The 12,011-nt window shown below is 35.5% G+C and overlaps 1 protein-coding gene across 1 annotated transcript; it reads left to right on the forward strand.

The window, feature by feature from the left end:
• Window positions 1–3,868: 3,868 nt before the first annotated feature.
• On the forward strand, window positions 3,869–11,472 carry LOC128240211 (uncharacterized). The gene is made up of 3 exons (XM_052956729.1): window positions 3,869–4,234; window positions 5,444–5,497; window positions 11,334–11,472. The coding sequence occupies exons 1-3, from the start codon at window positions 3,992–3,994 to the stop codon at window positions 11,418–11,420; spliced, it is 384 nt and encodes a 127-aa protein (XP_052812689.1). The 5' UTR covers window positions 3,869–3,991; the 3' UTR covers window positions 11,421–11,472.
• Window positions 11,473–12,011: the final 539 nt, after the last annotated feature.

The following is a 12,011-nucleotide window of genomic DNA, read 5'->3' on the forward strand; positions in this document are numbered from 1 at the left end:
AAGGAAAATCTCGTAATCAGGCAGTTTCATTGGTGCCTAATGTGGATTTCTTCGGTATTTACGCCAATGAAATTACGTCATGTGTTCTTTTCTATATTTAGTAACAAAACCCCTGCATGGCGTCATTGTTAATCGTCAAGTCAACAGGAACAGGAAAGTCTAAGGCATTGCTTATTTTGCCGACTCTTGCTCAGTGTGTGTATACCACGTGATAGATTGGGTCATAAATGGTACGGCGGATGAAGACGAAAAACAAAGATAACTTCACTATTTCTTCACCATTTTAAATGCAATATTGCACAGTCTATGCCGTTTATGGAGCCCTGCCTTCGGTCTTTTACCAGAGTTTGATTGAGAGTTTAGTTTTTTTTTAAAAAACACTTCGACAAACCTTTTCTCAAAACGGCCGTCTGACGGAGCACTGTTAAAACATTATTTCGGAAACAGGTTTGTCAAAGTGTTTGATGAAACTAATCACCTTATCAAATTTCTGTAATAACACGAAGGCGGGGCTCTGTAAGCGGCATAGACTGCCCTTTGTTTTATTTAAAATGGTGTAGTAAAACAAAAGTTATCTTTGATTTAATTCTTTATTTTAGGAAAAATATTGCCTTCCAACGTAGCATATATGACGTAATTTATCACGTGGTATACACACACTGTTATTGTAAAATATTTTTCTCAAGTACAGAGTCTTTTCTCTGCCTGAAATAGGGCCGAAGTTGGACCTCATTCACAATACCAGTGATTTTTCGGTGCAATTTACTGCCTTCTAAAGGCTGGTTCCCCTAGCGGAAAAGTGTTCATTTTTCCCAAAAATTCATGATATTTTCCAAATTAATTGAAGACAGGTCCTGTGAATGAATGAAAAGCAATGAATTTACTAGAAACGAAACAAAATCTTAATAATGCTAGCCCTTTTTTAACAAAAAGTATGCCTAAAAAAGTAAAAACACGTATATTTGCTATTTAAGCATGATTTGGTTTTTTTCCCAAAGTCGAAAAAGAAATCCCAATTCGGGAGGAACAGGCGGTGAAAATAATTCCAAAAAAATCACTGAAAACAGAGACACTAGAGTCAGATTTTAAACTTTCTAGGCGTTTATACGGGATAGTAACATTATTTTATTGGCAACCAATACTATTTGGATTTTTAAGATAAATTTATTTTACCCGTGATGCTGGCATGCTGGAATGCCGTTCTTTTTTGTCATCGCCTTTGTTCAGACTGTTGGTATACTGCATGCAATCATGATGATATACAGTTGAACACCGCTATTCCGAACATCGTTTATCCGAAATTATCGCTATTTCGAAATTATTTTTCGGTCCCAATCTTACTCCTTCTTTCTTTAACTATTTTTTTTAATCTTTAACATAGGTTCATGGGATTACATACATCTTGACCTCCATTCAGGTGAAATTAACGGGATTGACCTGGTCCTTAACATCTTAAAAACCGACGGCGACCAATCGCACTTATTTAAAGCCGTTCAATATGATAGGCATATTTGAGTATCAGCAAGAAATACGGGGTTCTACAGAGAAGTGTCCACTATTCGCATGTTCCGCCCTTTCTGTTGTGACAGGACATGTCAGAAAGATTTTACTTCGCTTATTTCCACCAAGAAAAATCGGTTGATATTGATCACCATTTGGCGATCGAACTTTGCAGCAATGTGCTGATGGAAATAAACATGTATATTGACATTTAATCATCGAAAATAACAATTATTGGAAGTTAATTTTCTGTTGTTTTTTTCAGTACCGATTTTGCCGAGGCGTTGTTCACATGCAAGGAAACGTACCACTTCATCTAGAATTCCCGGATTTCACAGAATGTTTTGTGTAACGTCACCTAAAGGTTTAACATCATGCATCGCGAAAATCGGTGACTTTGATATAGATATTGCTTTATCTCAAAAGTATACTGGATGTGTCAGCAATAAATTTTGTATTTTGCTTTTGCAATCTACTTTAGAAATGCAATAAATCTTACGCAAATTCCGTTTTGTAGTTTACATCAAGGTTTGTTTTAATTCGATGACGTCACTGAAACAATTAGGGTATTGTTTCCCTGAAGCTTGTATTCACAGTGTGTATATACCATGTGACAAATTACGTCAAAAATGCTACGTCGGAAGACAATTTTTTTTTCGAATGGAAACAAAAACAATTTCACTATTTCTTCACCATTTTTAATGCAACATAACGAAGTCTATGCCGCTTACAAAGCCCCGCCTTCGGTCTTTTACCAAAGTTTGATTGGGAGTTTAGTTTCTTAAAACACTTCGACAAAACTTTTTACAGAACGGCCGTCTGACGGAGTACTGTCAAAACATTATTCTGGAAACAGGTTTGTCGAAGTGTTTGATGAAACTCATCACCTTATCAAACTCCGGTATTAAAACGAAGGCGGGGCTCTTTAAGAGGCATGGACTGCCCTTTTTCATTTAAAATGGTGAAGTAAAAGAAAAGTTATCTTTGTTTTAAGTCTTCATTTGAAGCATATTGTTGCCTTCTGATGTATCATATATCACGTTATTTGTCACGTGGTATATACACACTTATTCAGACGTTCTAAAGTTACAAATTAACCCTGACATCAACTGAGAGCTCTCAACTTAAGACTATTTTATAGTTGTCAAGATTGTTTTTGCTCTGATATTTTCATCATAAACAGTAGGACATATAAATGAAAATAAATTACGTTAGATACAATTTCAAAAGGGGTCTAAACCGCTTGACCCCAATTTGGGCATGGATCCCTCGTAAACCAATCCTCAACCATTTCTCCGGATTGACAATTATCTGCTATCATCCCTGTGTATTGCTCTTAGGCTTTTTTCGAATCTATTTTTTTTCGGAAATAATTTCCACCGGTAAAGGAAACGTGTTGGCAGTTAAACCTTTTGTGATTGGTCATTTAATGGCGTCATAATTTTGCTTTAAAAATTTGCATTCATATATTTAACCCAATACTTATGGAAGTATGTGAGGTTCTTTGTCAGGCCTAAGCATTGTGCATTTTAGCAGGGTCTTCGTCTCATTTTCCAATTGGGCATGTCCCTGTAGTTTCGATTTAAAATTTTATTATTGCTTGCTTGCATGTCTCAGTCCACAGCTTGAACAACGTTCACAGGTTGTCTCTGAGTAATGGTATTCCATGTTCGGCTGGTGTAGGGGATCCGTACTTCGCCAGTTGCTCATTATCGTCGGTGGGAAGGCACAATTGCGAACTTATTTATATCCACTTTAAGTCCATATAGATGTTGAAGGTATCCGATTTCTTTGCTGTGTTCACTTGACGTACGGAGATACTACCCGGATTTTCCACCAAATATTGTGCCGTGACTTTTCCCTTTTAAACTGTATTTGGCATCAATGGGGATTTAGCTAGCGAGTCCAAAAACCAAGTCCTTTTTACGATTTTATTTTGTTGTTCTATCCTTAACAAACACCTGACAAATAGTAGGTGTTTATGTCAAATAATAATAACGAATTACATGTTACAAGAGGCCTGATGTTTTACTCATGTTTCTTTAACAATGAAGCTAAGCTCCATTGAGGGCAATAACTAATGAAAAAAAATCCTGTTAACACCCAGACCACGTTTTAAGACTAAATATTGACTCTTACTTTTTTTACCCTATATTTATTTATATCAATAGATCACAAGCACAACAGCAATACGTATTCAGCCATTAGAATTACAAACATTAGTTAAACCATAACTACGATACCATACACAAGGACGCAACAGTTCGCGTAGAACGAACATTGATTGATTGGAAATGTTACTATGCATATAGGTGAATATTTTTGGTGGTTTAATATTACGTTTTCATTACATAAGGGCACAATCTAATTTAACTTAGTTTTTCCTTGTAACATATGCTTCTGTAGCAGTTTGTATTAATGTTCACAGTCGGGATTTAAACATAAAGGATTTGGGGCTATAAGGCTTTACTTAAAAAAACACACAGTAACAATGGTAAACAGACATGGCTGTCTGGCAGTGGCCATATGTCTCGGGCTATACCTCCATCTAGCGGACGGACAAATTTGTCGGGGAGTGTTTCCTCCAGGAAGCCGGATTTCTGGACTTCTTGGGCTTGGCGCGTGGATTCCAATCCCTACAGATGACTTTACTGCCGTCCGGTCAGCACGATTTGCGGTCCGTGCAATAACTGGTCGTTCTCTGCCGGTGGATATATTCGATGCTGCGAGGAGGGTAAATTAACTTTTGCATCTTCTGTAAATTTTATGATTTAAGAACAAAACCTACATTTTCAGCCAATAAAATAGCAGATATCCAATCAATAAGTGGTAGTCTTAATCAGTAAGAATTCATCGCGTTTATTAAAAAAATCACCTTATACCAGTCTTCTGATACACACTAACTGAGACTGATTTTGCGTTGAGATTGTATTCTAAGTCAATAAGAAGGGCCTGTTCGTTGCGCTCATTCCGCCCATTCTTAATCATTGATATTGTACTTCCGGTCATCTAACTATTACTCTGGCACACTTTATTGTAAAGGCAATATATTGTGTTTTACCGTTAAACACCATGAATCTAAAAATAATAATTGACATTGCATAAGGATTTTAGTTCCTTTGATATTCAGTGTGTGTATATCACGTGATAAATTACGTCATAAATACTACGTCAGAAGGCAACATTTTGCTTCGAATGGAGACTTAAAACAAAGACTACTTTTCTTTTTCAACACCATTTTAAATGAAACACAGGACAGTCTATGACGCTCCGAGAGCCTCTCCTTCGTTTTATTACCGGAGTTTGACTAAGTGATTAGTTTCCTCAAACACTTCGGCAAACCTGTTGCCAAAATAATGTTTTGACAGTGCTCCATCAGGTGGCGGTTTTGTGAACATGTTTGTCGAAATGTTTTAAGAAACTAAAGTCTCAATCAAACTCTGGTAAAAGACCGAAGTTGGGCTCCGTAAGCGGCGTAAAGTGCGCTATTGTTCATTTAAAGTGTTGTAGAAATAGTAAAGTTGTCATTGTTTAAAGTCTTTATTCGAACCAACAAATTGCCTTCCGACGAAGCATTTATGACTTAATTGATCACGTGGTATACACACACTGATATTGTTTACGTCAAAATTATCGACATATAGCGACATTTAAAATATCCAAACGTAGGAGTTATTTATGACGTGCACTTCTATTGTTTGACGTTTAATTCATTTCACGATTACTTATGTGGACAAGTTGATAAATCGATGATTTGATCTAAATAGATTTTAACTGAATAATTAAATCATAGGCGTGAGATTCATGAACCGAACGGCGGCGTTATGACGTTTACATTCGCTACTTTACACGGTTTATAAATCAAACGTTATAAGTTCAACATTATGGTTAGACCAATTCGGTGAGCACTAAGTTTTTAATTCCTACTATCTATATTTTTCAGAACACCAGATACTACCGTGTGAAGTTCTGGAGTCCCAGCATATCACCTATCAGGGTAACGATTGTACTTTCGTTTTACTCGACTTATGTAACACATCTGACTCTTCTTAGTTAGTTTAGTTCGGTATTAAAGTGTATACAAATCATTCTCGAGTCCATTTCCTTCATAGAAACTAGCTGGGCTGGTATTCAATATTGTTCTTTATTGGATTTAAGAACGATGTAGCTAATCGGATCACTTGTTATAAATAACTGACCAATAGAATAAATAAAATCAATGGTGTATGACCATAAGATTAACTAAAGTTGAATTAAATATCATCCTCCAGGCCCCAGTATGTCACACATATCCTTGAGTCCATTCTCAATCTCAATTTAAACTCATTGTACATCAGAACCACATTTGTGTTAAATGTTTTACTCTTTTAAAAAGCGTACCTTTCACGGATGTCGATACAATTATTTGGCCATTTTTTCATAAAAATAAATCTTGTGCAAACAAATAATCTAATTGATAAGATTAATTTATTAAGTTTGTGCTCCAGGATAATTTTGTTTAGAATATTGAGCAATGATATTTATGAACATAATGCACAAGAGATTGTGCTTTTAAAGGAGTAAAATATTTTGAATAATAACATGCATCATGATACTATGTGAAAAACATGGGTTAAGCTTGAAATTGAGAAATTACGTAAGTGACTATTTGTTATTTTTGGGTCAGTTCTTGATATTCAAACAACAGTATAGTTTCCGCTTTATAATGAATTGCTTCTCATTGTATGAGTTATACCCCCTTTACATACACGGATTAATCTAACGAGACCTTACGGATCGCCAATCGAAATCAATCGTAAGCATTCGTAAACAACTCGCTGGTATCCGGAAATAATTCGCAACAACTCGCAGGCACTATTAAGAAACCGTTAGGTACCAGACAAATGTTTTAGACAGGCAAAAAAAAAATTACCATTGTCCACAGATTGTGTTGTTTTTTTCGTAAATAACTCGTCACAAACCGTAAGTTTTGTACAACACTCGCAATAACACGTAACTATCCGTAAACTGCTCGCAAGAATCCGCAAATGAGATGTAACAAAAATTGTTTTACGATTTGTTACGGTAAGTTTACATTTTGTTTACGAACTAACTCGTAACTATTCGTACCAAAACGTTAACATATAATAACTAACACGTAAAAACTTCAATGAAAAAACACTCCATAATATACTTGTAATATGCTCGCAACAGTCCGTAAAAAGCTCTTAAAGCTGCACTCTCACAGATATACCATTTTTACAACTTTTTTATTTTTTGTCTTGGAAAGAGCAAATTTTTGCGTAAATATCTGCAAACCAGTGATACAAGACTGCTGACAAAAAATCAGATCGTTGATTTTCATATTTACGTTCGAATATTAATTTTTTAACTTAAATATAAAAATCTGCGATCTGCTTTTTTGTCAGCAGTCTTATATAACTGGTTTCCATGGATTTTCGCAAAAATTGGCTCGTTCCGAGACAAAAAATAAAAAAGTTGTCAAAACGTGCAATCTGTGAGAGTGCAGCTTTAAAATGCCCGTTAATTTCTCGTAGTTATCCGTGAAAACTCGTAACAAATCGTGGAATTTGGCAATAAATACATCGTAAAAACTCGTATAAACATTCAGCAATAAACCGCAAATGCATGTAGCTCGTAATAACTTGTAACAATCCGTTATAAACCGCAAAAACGAATATCTCGTAATAACTCGCAACAATCCGTAATAAACCGCAAATACATGTAGCTCGCAATAACTCGTAACATTCCGTAATAACCGCAAATAAATGAAGCTCGTAATAACTCGTTAAAATCCGTAATAACCGCAAATACATGTTACTCGTAAAAATCCGTAATAAAATGCATATACATGAAGCTCGTATTTACTCGTTAAAATTCGTAATAAACCACAAATACAGATAGCTCGTAATTACTCGAAAAAAATCCGTAATAAACTGCAAATACATGTAGCTCGTAATTACTCGAAAAAAATCCGTAATAAACCGCAAATACATGTAGCTCGTAATAACTCGTAACAATCCGTAATAAACCACAAATACAGGTAGCTCGTAATTACTCGAAAAAAATCCGTAATAAACCGCAAATACATGTAGCTCGTAATAACTCGTACAAATCCGTATTAAACCGCAAATACATGTAGCTCGTAATAACTCGTAAAAATCCGTATTAAACCGCAAATACATGTAGCTCGTAATAACTCGTACAAATCCGTATTAAACCGCAAATACATGTAGCTCGTAATAACTCGTAAAAATCCGTATTAAACCGCAAATACATGTAGCTCGTAATAACTCGTACAAATCCGTATTAAACCGCAAATACATGTAGCTCGTAATAACTCGTAAAAATCCGTATTAAACCGCAAATACATGTAGCTCGTAATAACTCGTAAAAATCCGTATTAAACCGCAAATACATGTAGCTCGTAATGACTCGTAACAATCCGTATTAAACCGCAAATACATGTAGCTCGCAATAACTCGTAACATTCCGTAATAACCGCAAATAAATGAAGCTCGTAATAACTCGTTAAAATCCGTAATAACCGCAAATACATGTTACTAGTAATAACTCGTAAAAATCCGTAATAAAATGCATATACATGAAGCTCGTATTTACTCGTTAAAATTCGTAATAAACCACAAATACAGATAGCTCGTAATTACTCGAAAAAAATCCGTAATAAACCGCAAATACATGTAGCTCGTAATTACTCGAAAAAAATCCGTAATAAACCGCAAATACATGTAGCTCGTAATAACTCGTAACAATCCGTAATAAACCACAAATACAAATAGCTCGTAATTACTCGAAAAAAATCCGTAATAAACCGCAAATACATGTAGCTCGTAATAACTCGTACAAATCCGTATTAAACCGCAAATACATGTAGCTCGTAATAACTCGTAAAAATCCGTATTAAACCGCAAATACATGTAGCTCGTAATAACTCGTACAAATCCGTATTAAACCGCAAATACATGTAGCTCGTAATAACTCGTAAAAATCCGTATTAAACCGCAAATACATGTAGCTCGTAATAACTCGTAAAAATCCGTATTAAACCGCAAATACATGTAGCTCGTAATGACTCGTAACAATCCGTATTAAACCGCAAATACATGTAGCTCGCAATAACTCGTAACATTCCGTAATAACCGCAAATAAATGAAGCTCGTAATAACTCGTTAAAATCCGTAATAACCGCAAATACATGTTACTCGTAATAACTCGTAAAATCCGTAATAAAATGCATATACATGAAGCTCGTATTTACTCGTTAAAATTCGTAATAAACCACAAATACAGATAGCTCGTAATTACTCGAAAAAAATCCGTAATAAACCGCAAATACATGTAGCTCGTAATAACTCGTACAAATCCGTATTAAACCGCAAATACATGTAGCTCGTAATAACTCGTAACAATCCGTAATAAACCACAAATACATGTAGCTCGTAATAACTCGTAACAATCCGTAATAAACCGCAAATACATGTAGCTCGTAATGACTCGTAACAATCCGTAATAAACCGCAAATACATGAAGCTCGTAATGACTCGTAACAATCCGTAATAAACCGCAAATACATGTAGCTCGTAATAACTCGTAACAATCCGTATTAAACCGCAAATACAAGTAGCTCGTAATAACTCGTAACAATCCGTTTTAAACCGCAAATACATGTAGCTCGTAATAACTCGTAACAATCCGTATTAAACAGCAAATACATGTAGCTCGTAATAACTCGTAACAATCCGTATTAAACCGCAAATACATGTAGCTCGTAATAACTCGTAAAAATCCGTATTAAACCGCAAATACATGTAGCTCGTAATGACTCGTAAAAATCCGTATTAAACCGCAAATACATGTAGCTCGTAATGACTCGTTAAAATTCGTATTAAACCGCAAATACATGTAGCTCGTAATGACTCGTTAAAATTCGTAATAAACTGCAAATACATGAAGCTCGTAATGACTCGTTAAAATCCGTAATAAACTGCAAATACATGTAGCTCGTAAAGACTCGTTAAAATTCGTAATAAACTGCAAATACATGAAGCTCGTAAAGACTCGTTAAAATTCGTAATAAACTGCAAATACATGTAGCTCGTAAAGACTCGTTAAAATTCGTAATAAACTGCAAATACATGAAACTCGTAATGACTCGTTAAAATCCGTAATAAACTGCAAATACATGAAGCTCGTAATGACTCGTTAAAATTCGTAATAAACTGCAAATACATGTAGCTCGTAATGACTCGTTAAAATCCGTAATAAACTGCAAATACATGAAGCTCGTTATAACTCGTAACAATCCGTAATAAACTGCAAATACATGTAGCTCGTAATGACTGGTTAAAATTCGTATTAAACCGCAAATACATGTAGCTCGTAATGACTCGTTAAAATTCGTAATAAACTGCAAATACATGAAGCTCGTAATGACTCGTTAAAATTCGTAATAAACTGCAAATACATGTAGCTCGTAATGACTCGTTAAAATCCGTAATAAACTGCAAATACATGAAGCTTGTAATGACTCGTTAAAATCCGTAATAAACCGCAAATTCATGTAGCTCGTTATAACTCGTAACACAACTCTTAAAAGAAAAAGAGGCCAAATCCGTGAATTTGTGCAATCCGCAAGGTCTCGTTAGAATAAATCCTTGTATGTGAAGGGAGTATAATAGGAGATTATATAGCAATAAAAGTACTATATATACCAGTTTAAAGGCCAATGGAGCGTGTCCGTTTTGGGGATCGCACCTCTAACCTTGAGCGACTGACACCTGTACCACTAGACCACCATCACCTTCAAAAAAGATTTAATTATCAAAAATTGGCTTGGTCTCATTAATCAATGAAGACATCTTCGGTTGGAGCGGCCCACAGATAAATTATGCTACGATATTAAATCATAAATGTTGATACGTACTTTATATATTTTTATTATTATTTCATCGTTTATGCTCCAATAAGGGGAAAAGGCAATAGTTTAGACCTGTCACATAGCATTCATTAGCATACTTATTTGACATTGTGTATAAATAAGATCATACCTCTATTCAATTAAGATTGATGCAACAAATATTTGACGTCAGTAAATAAGGTCATACCTCTATTCAATTAAGATTGATGCAACAAATATTTGACGTCAGTTACGCCCAGCGTGCATTTAATACTCTCATGCGAAATTATTGGGTCGATTGTTCAGAATTTGGTATCCATCGTTGTTAATTTTCAAATATGCTCGGCTATGGAAGTTTATTGGATACACTTTTTATCTGCACTATTTCGAACATCATTTGGGACAACTGTTTCAGATGTACTCGTTTTTGTTTTTGTTATTTGTTGTTGTTTTTGGGGGGGTTGTTTGCGTGCGTGCGTGCGTGCGCGCGCGAGCGAGCGTGCGTGCGTGCGTGCGTGCGTGCGCGAGCGTGCGTGCGTGCGTGCGTGCGTGCGTGTGTGTTGATATTTGGACATATCATCAACTATTTCACGTTTAAAAGTAAACAGCGATGTCGTTAATCACGTTGTTCACATTAAGAAAGTTATGAACAATTTACCAAATGATTGCGTCAAAAATAACCATACAGTATGCATGCCCTTACCCTTGTGCGTTAGACGTTTTGTAGCTCTTGCTTGACCATCTGTGAAACTATATCAACTGTGTTGTATGTAGTAGTATGTTTTTAGACTATCTGCGCATGCGCGCAGGTATTCTAAAAACCGCAAACTCCAAAGAACTACTTCTTTTCATGTCGTTTTAACCCAATTTTTTGTTTTAATTCGCTCTATGTGTTAAGCTCGTGTTTGCGTCGCAGTTGCGCTGCCAGGCGATAGTTTGCTGGGCGTTCATGCTGCCTTTTCTTGAGGACACCTCTTTCAACCGATGTTCTCCCTTCATCTGAGTGACGTATTTCGGGGAAATGGAAGAACCGTGTAGCATATTACACTAAGACACCGGTTGTTATTTGTGAATAAATTGGAAAACGAATAAATGAAATCTGCAACAAATACTATTACTTTATCTTAGAGTTTGTCCTTCTTTATTCGCAAATGGAATCATTTAAACTATGAAAAATATATAGTTTTCAATATTTCCACTCTCATGTACTTTTCTGCACAAAAAAGTTACGTTCATTTTGGCATTAATGCCCCCGACGAATAACCGGCGTATTAATTTCGGCGACCTATTTATGATGAGGTACACGCATGCGCATTTCTTGCTTCCTATCAAAGCAATAACAAATGCTTCGATGAAAAAAAAACAAGTTAAAAAGCAAATAAGAACTTAATGCAAACAGTGTTATAACAGCTACATTTAACAAATCGAGAAAAGGTGAACAATACATTGTATATATTACTTTGATTCATGAAAGAGTTGTTGATAATGATTGAAACAAATAAAACACTGCGTCCTCTGCTGCTGCAGGATGGCAAACTTTGGCCTGTTTACACGCACTAAAATTGGAATCCGAGTAATTTAATTGACAGTTTAT

This window comes from Mya arenaria, chromosome 7, assembly GCF_026914265.1.
Source record: "Mya arenaria isolate MELC-2E11 chromosome 7, ASM2691426v1".
NCBI lineage: Eukaryota > Metazoa > Mollusca > Bivalvia > Myida > Myidae > Mya > Mya arenaria.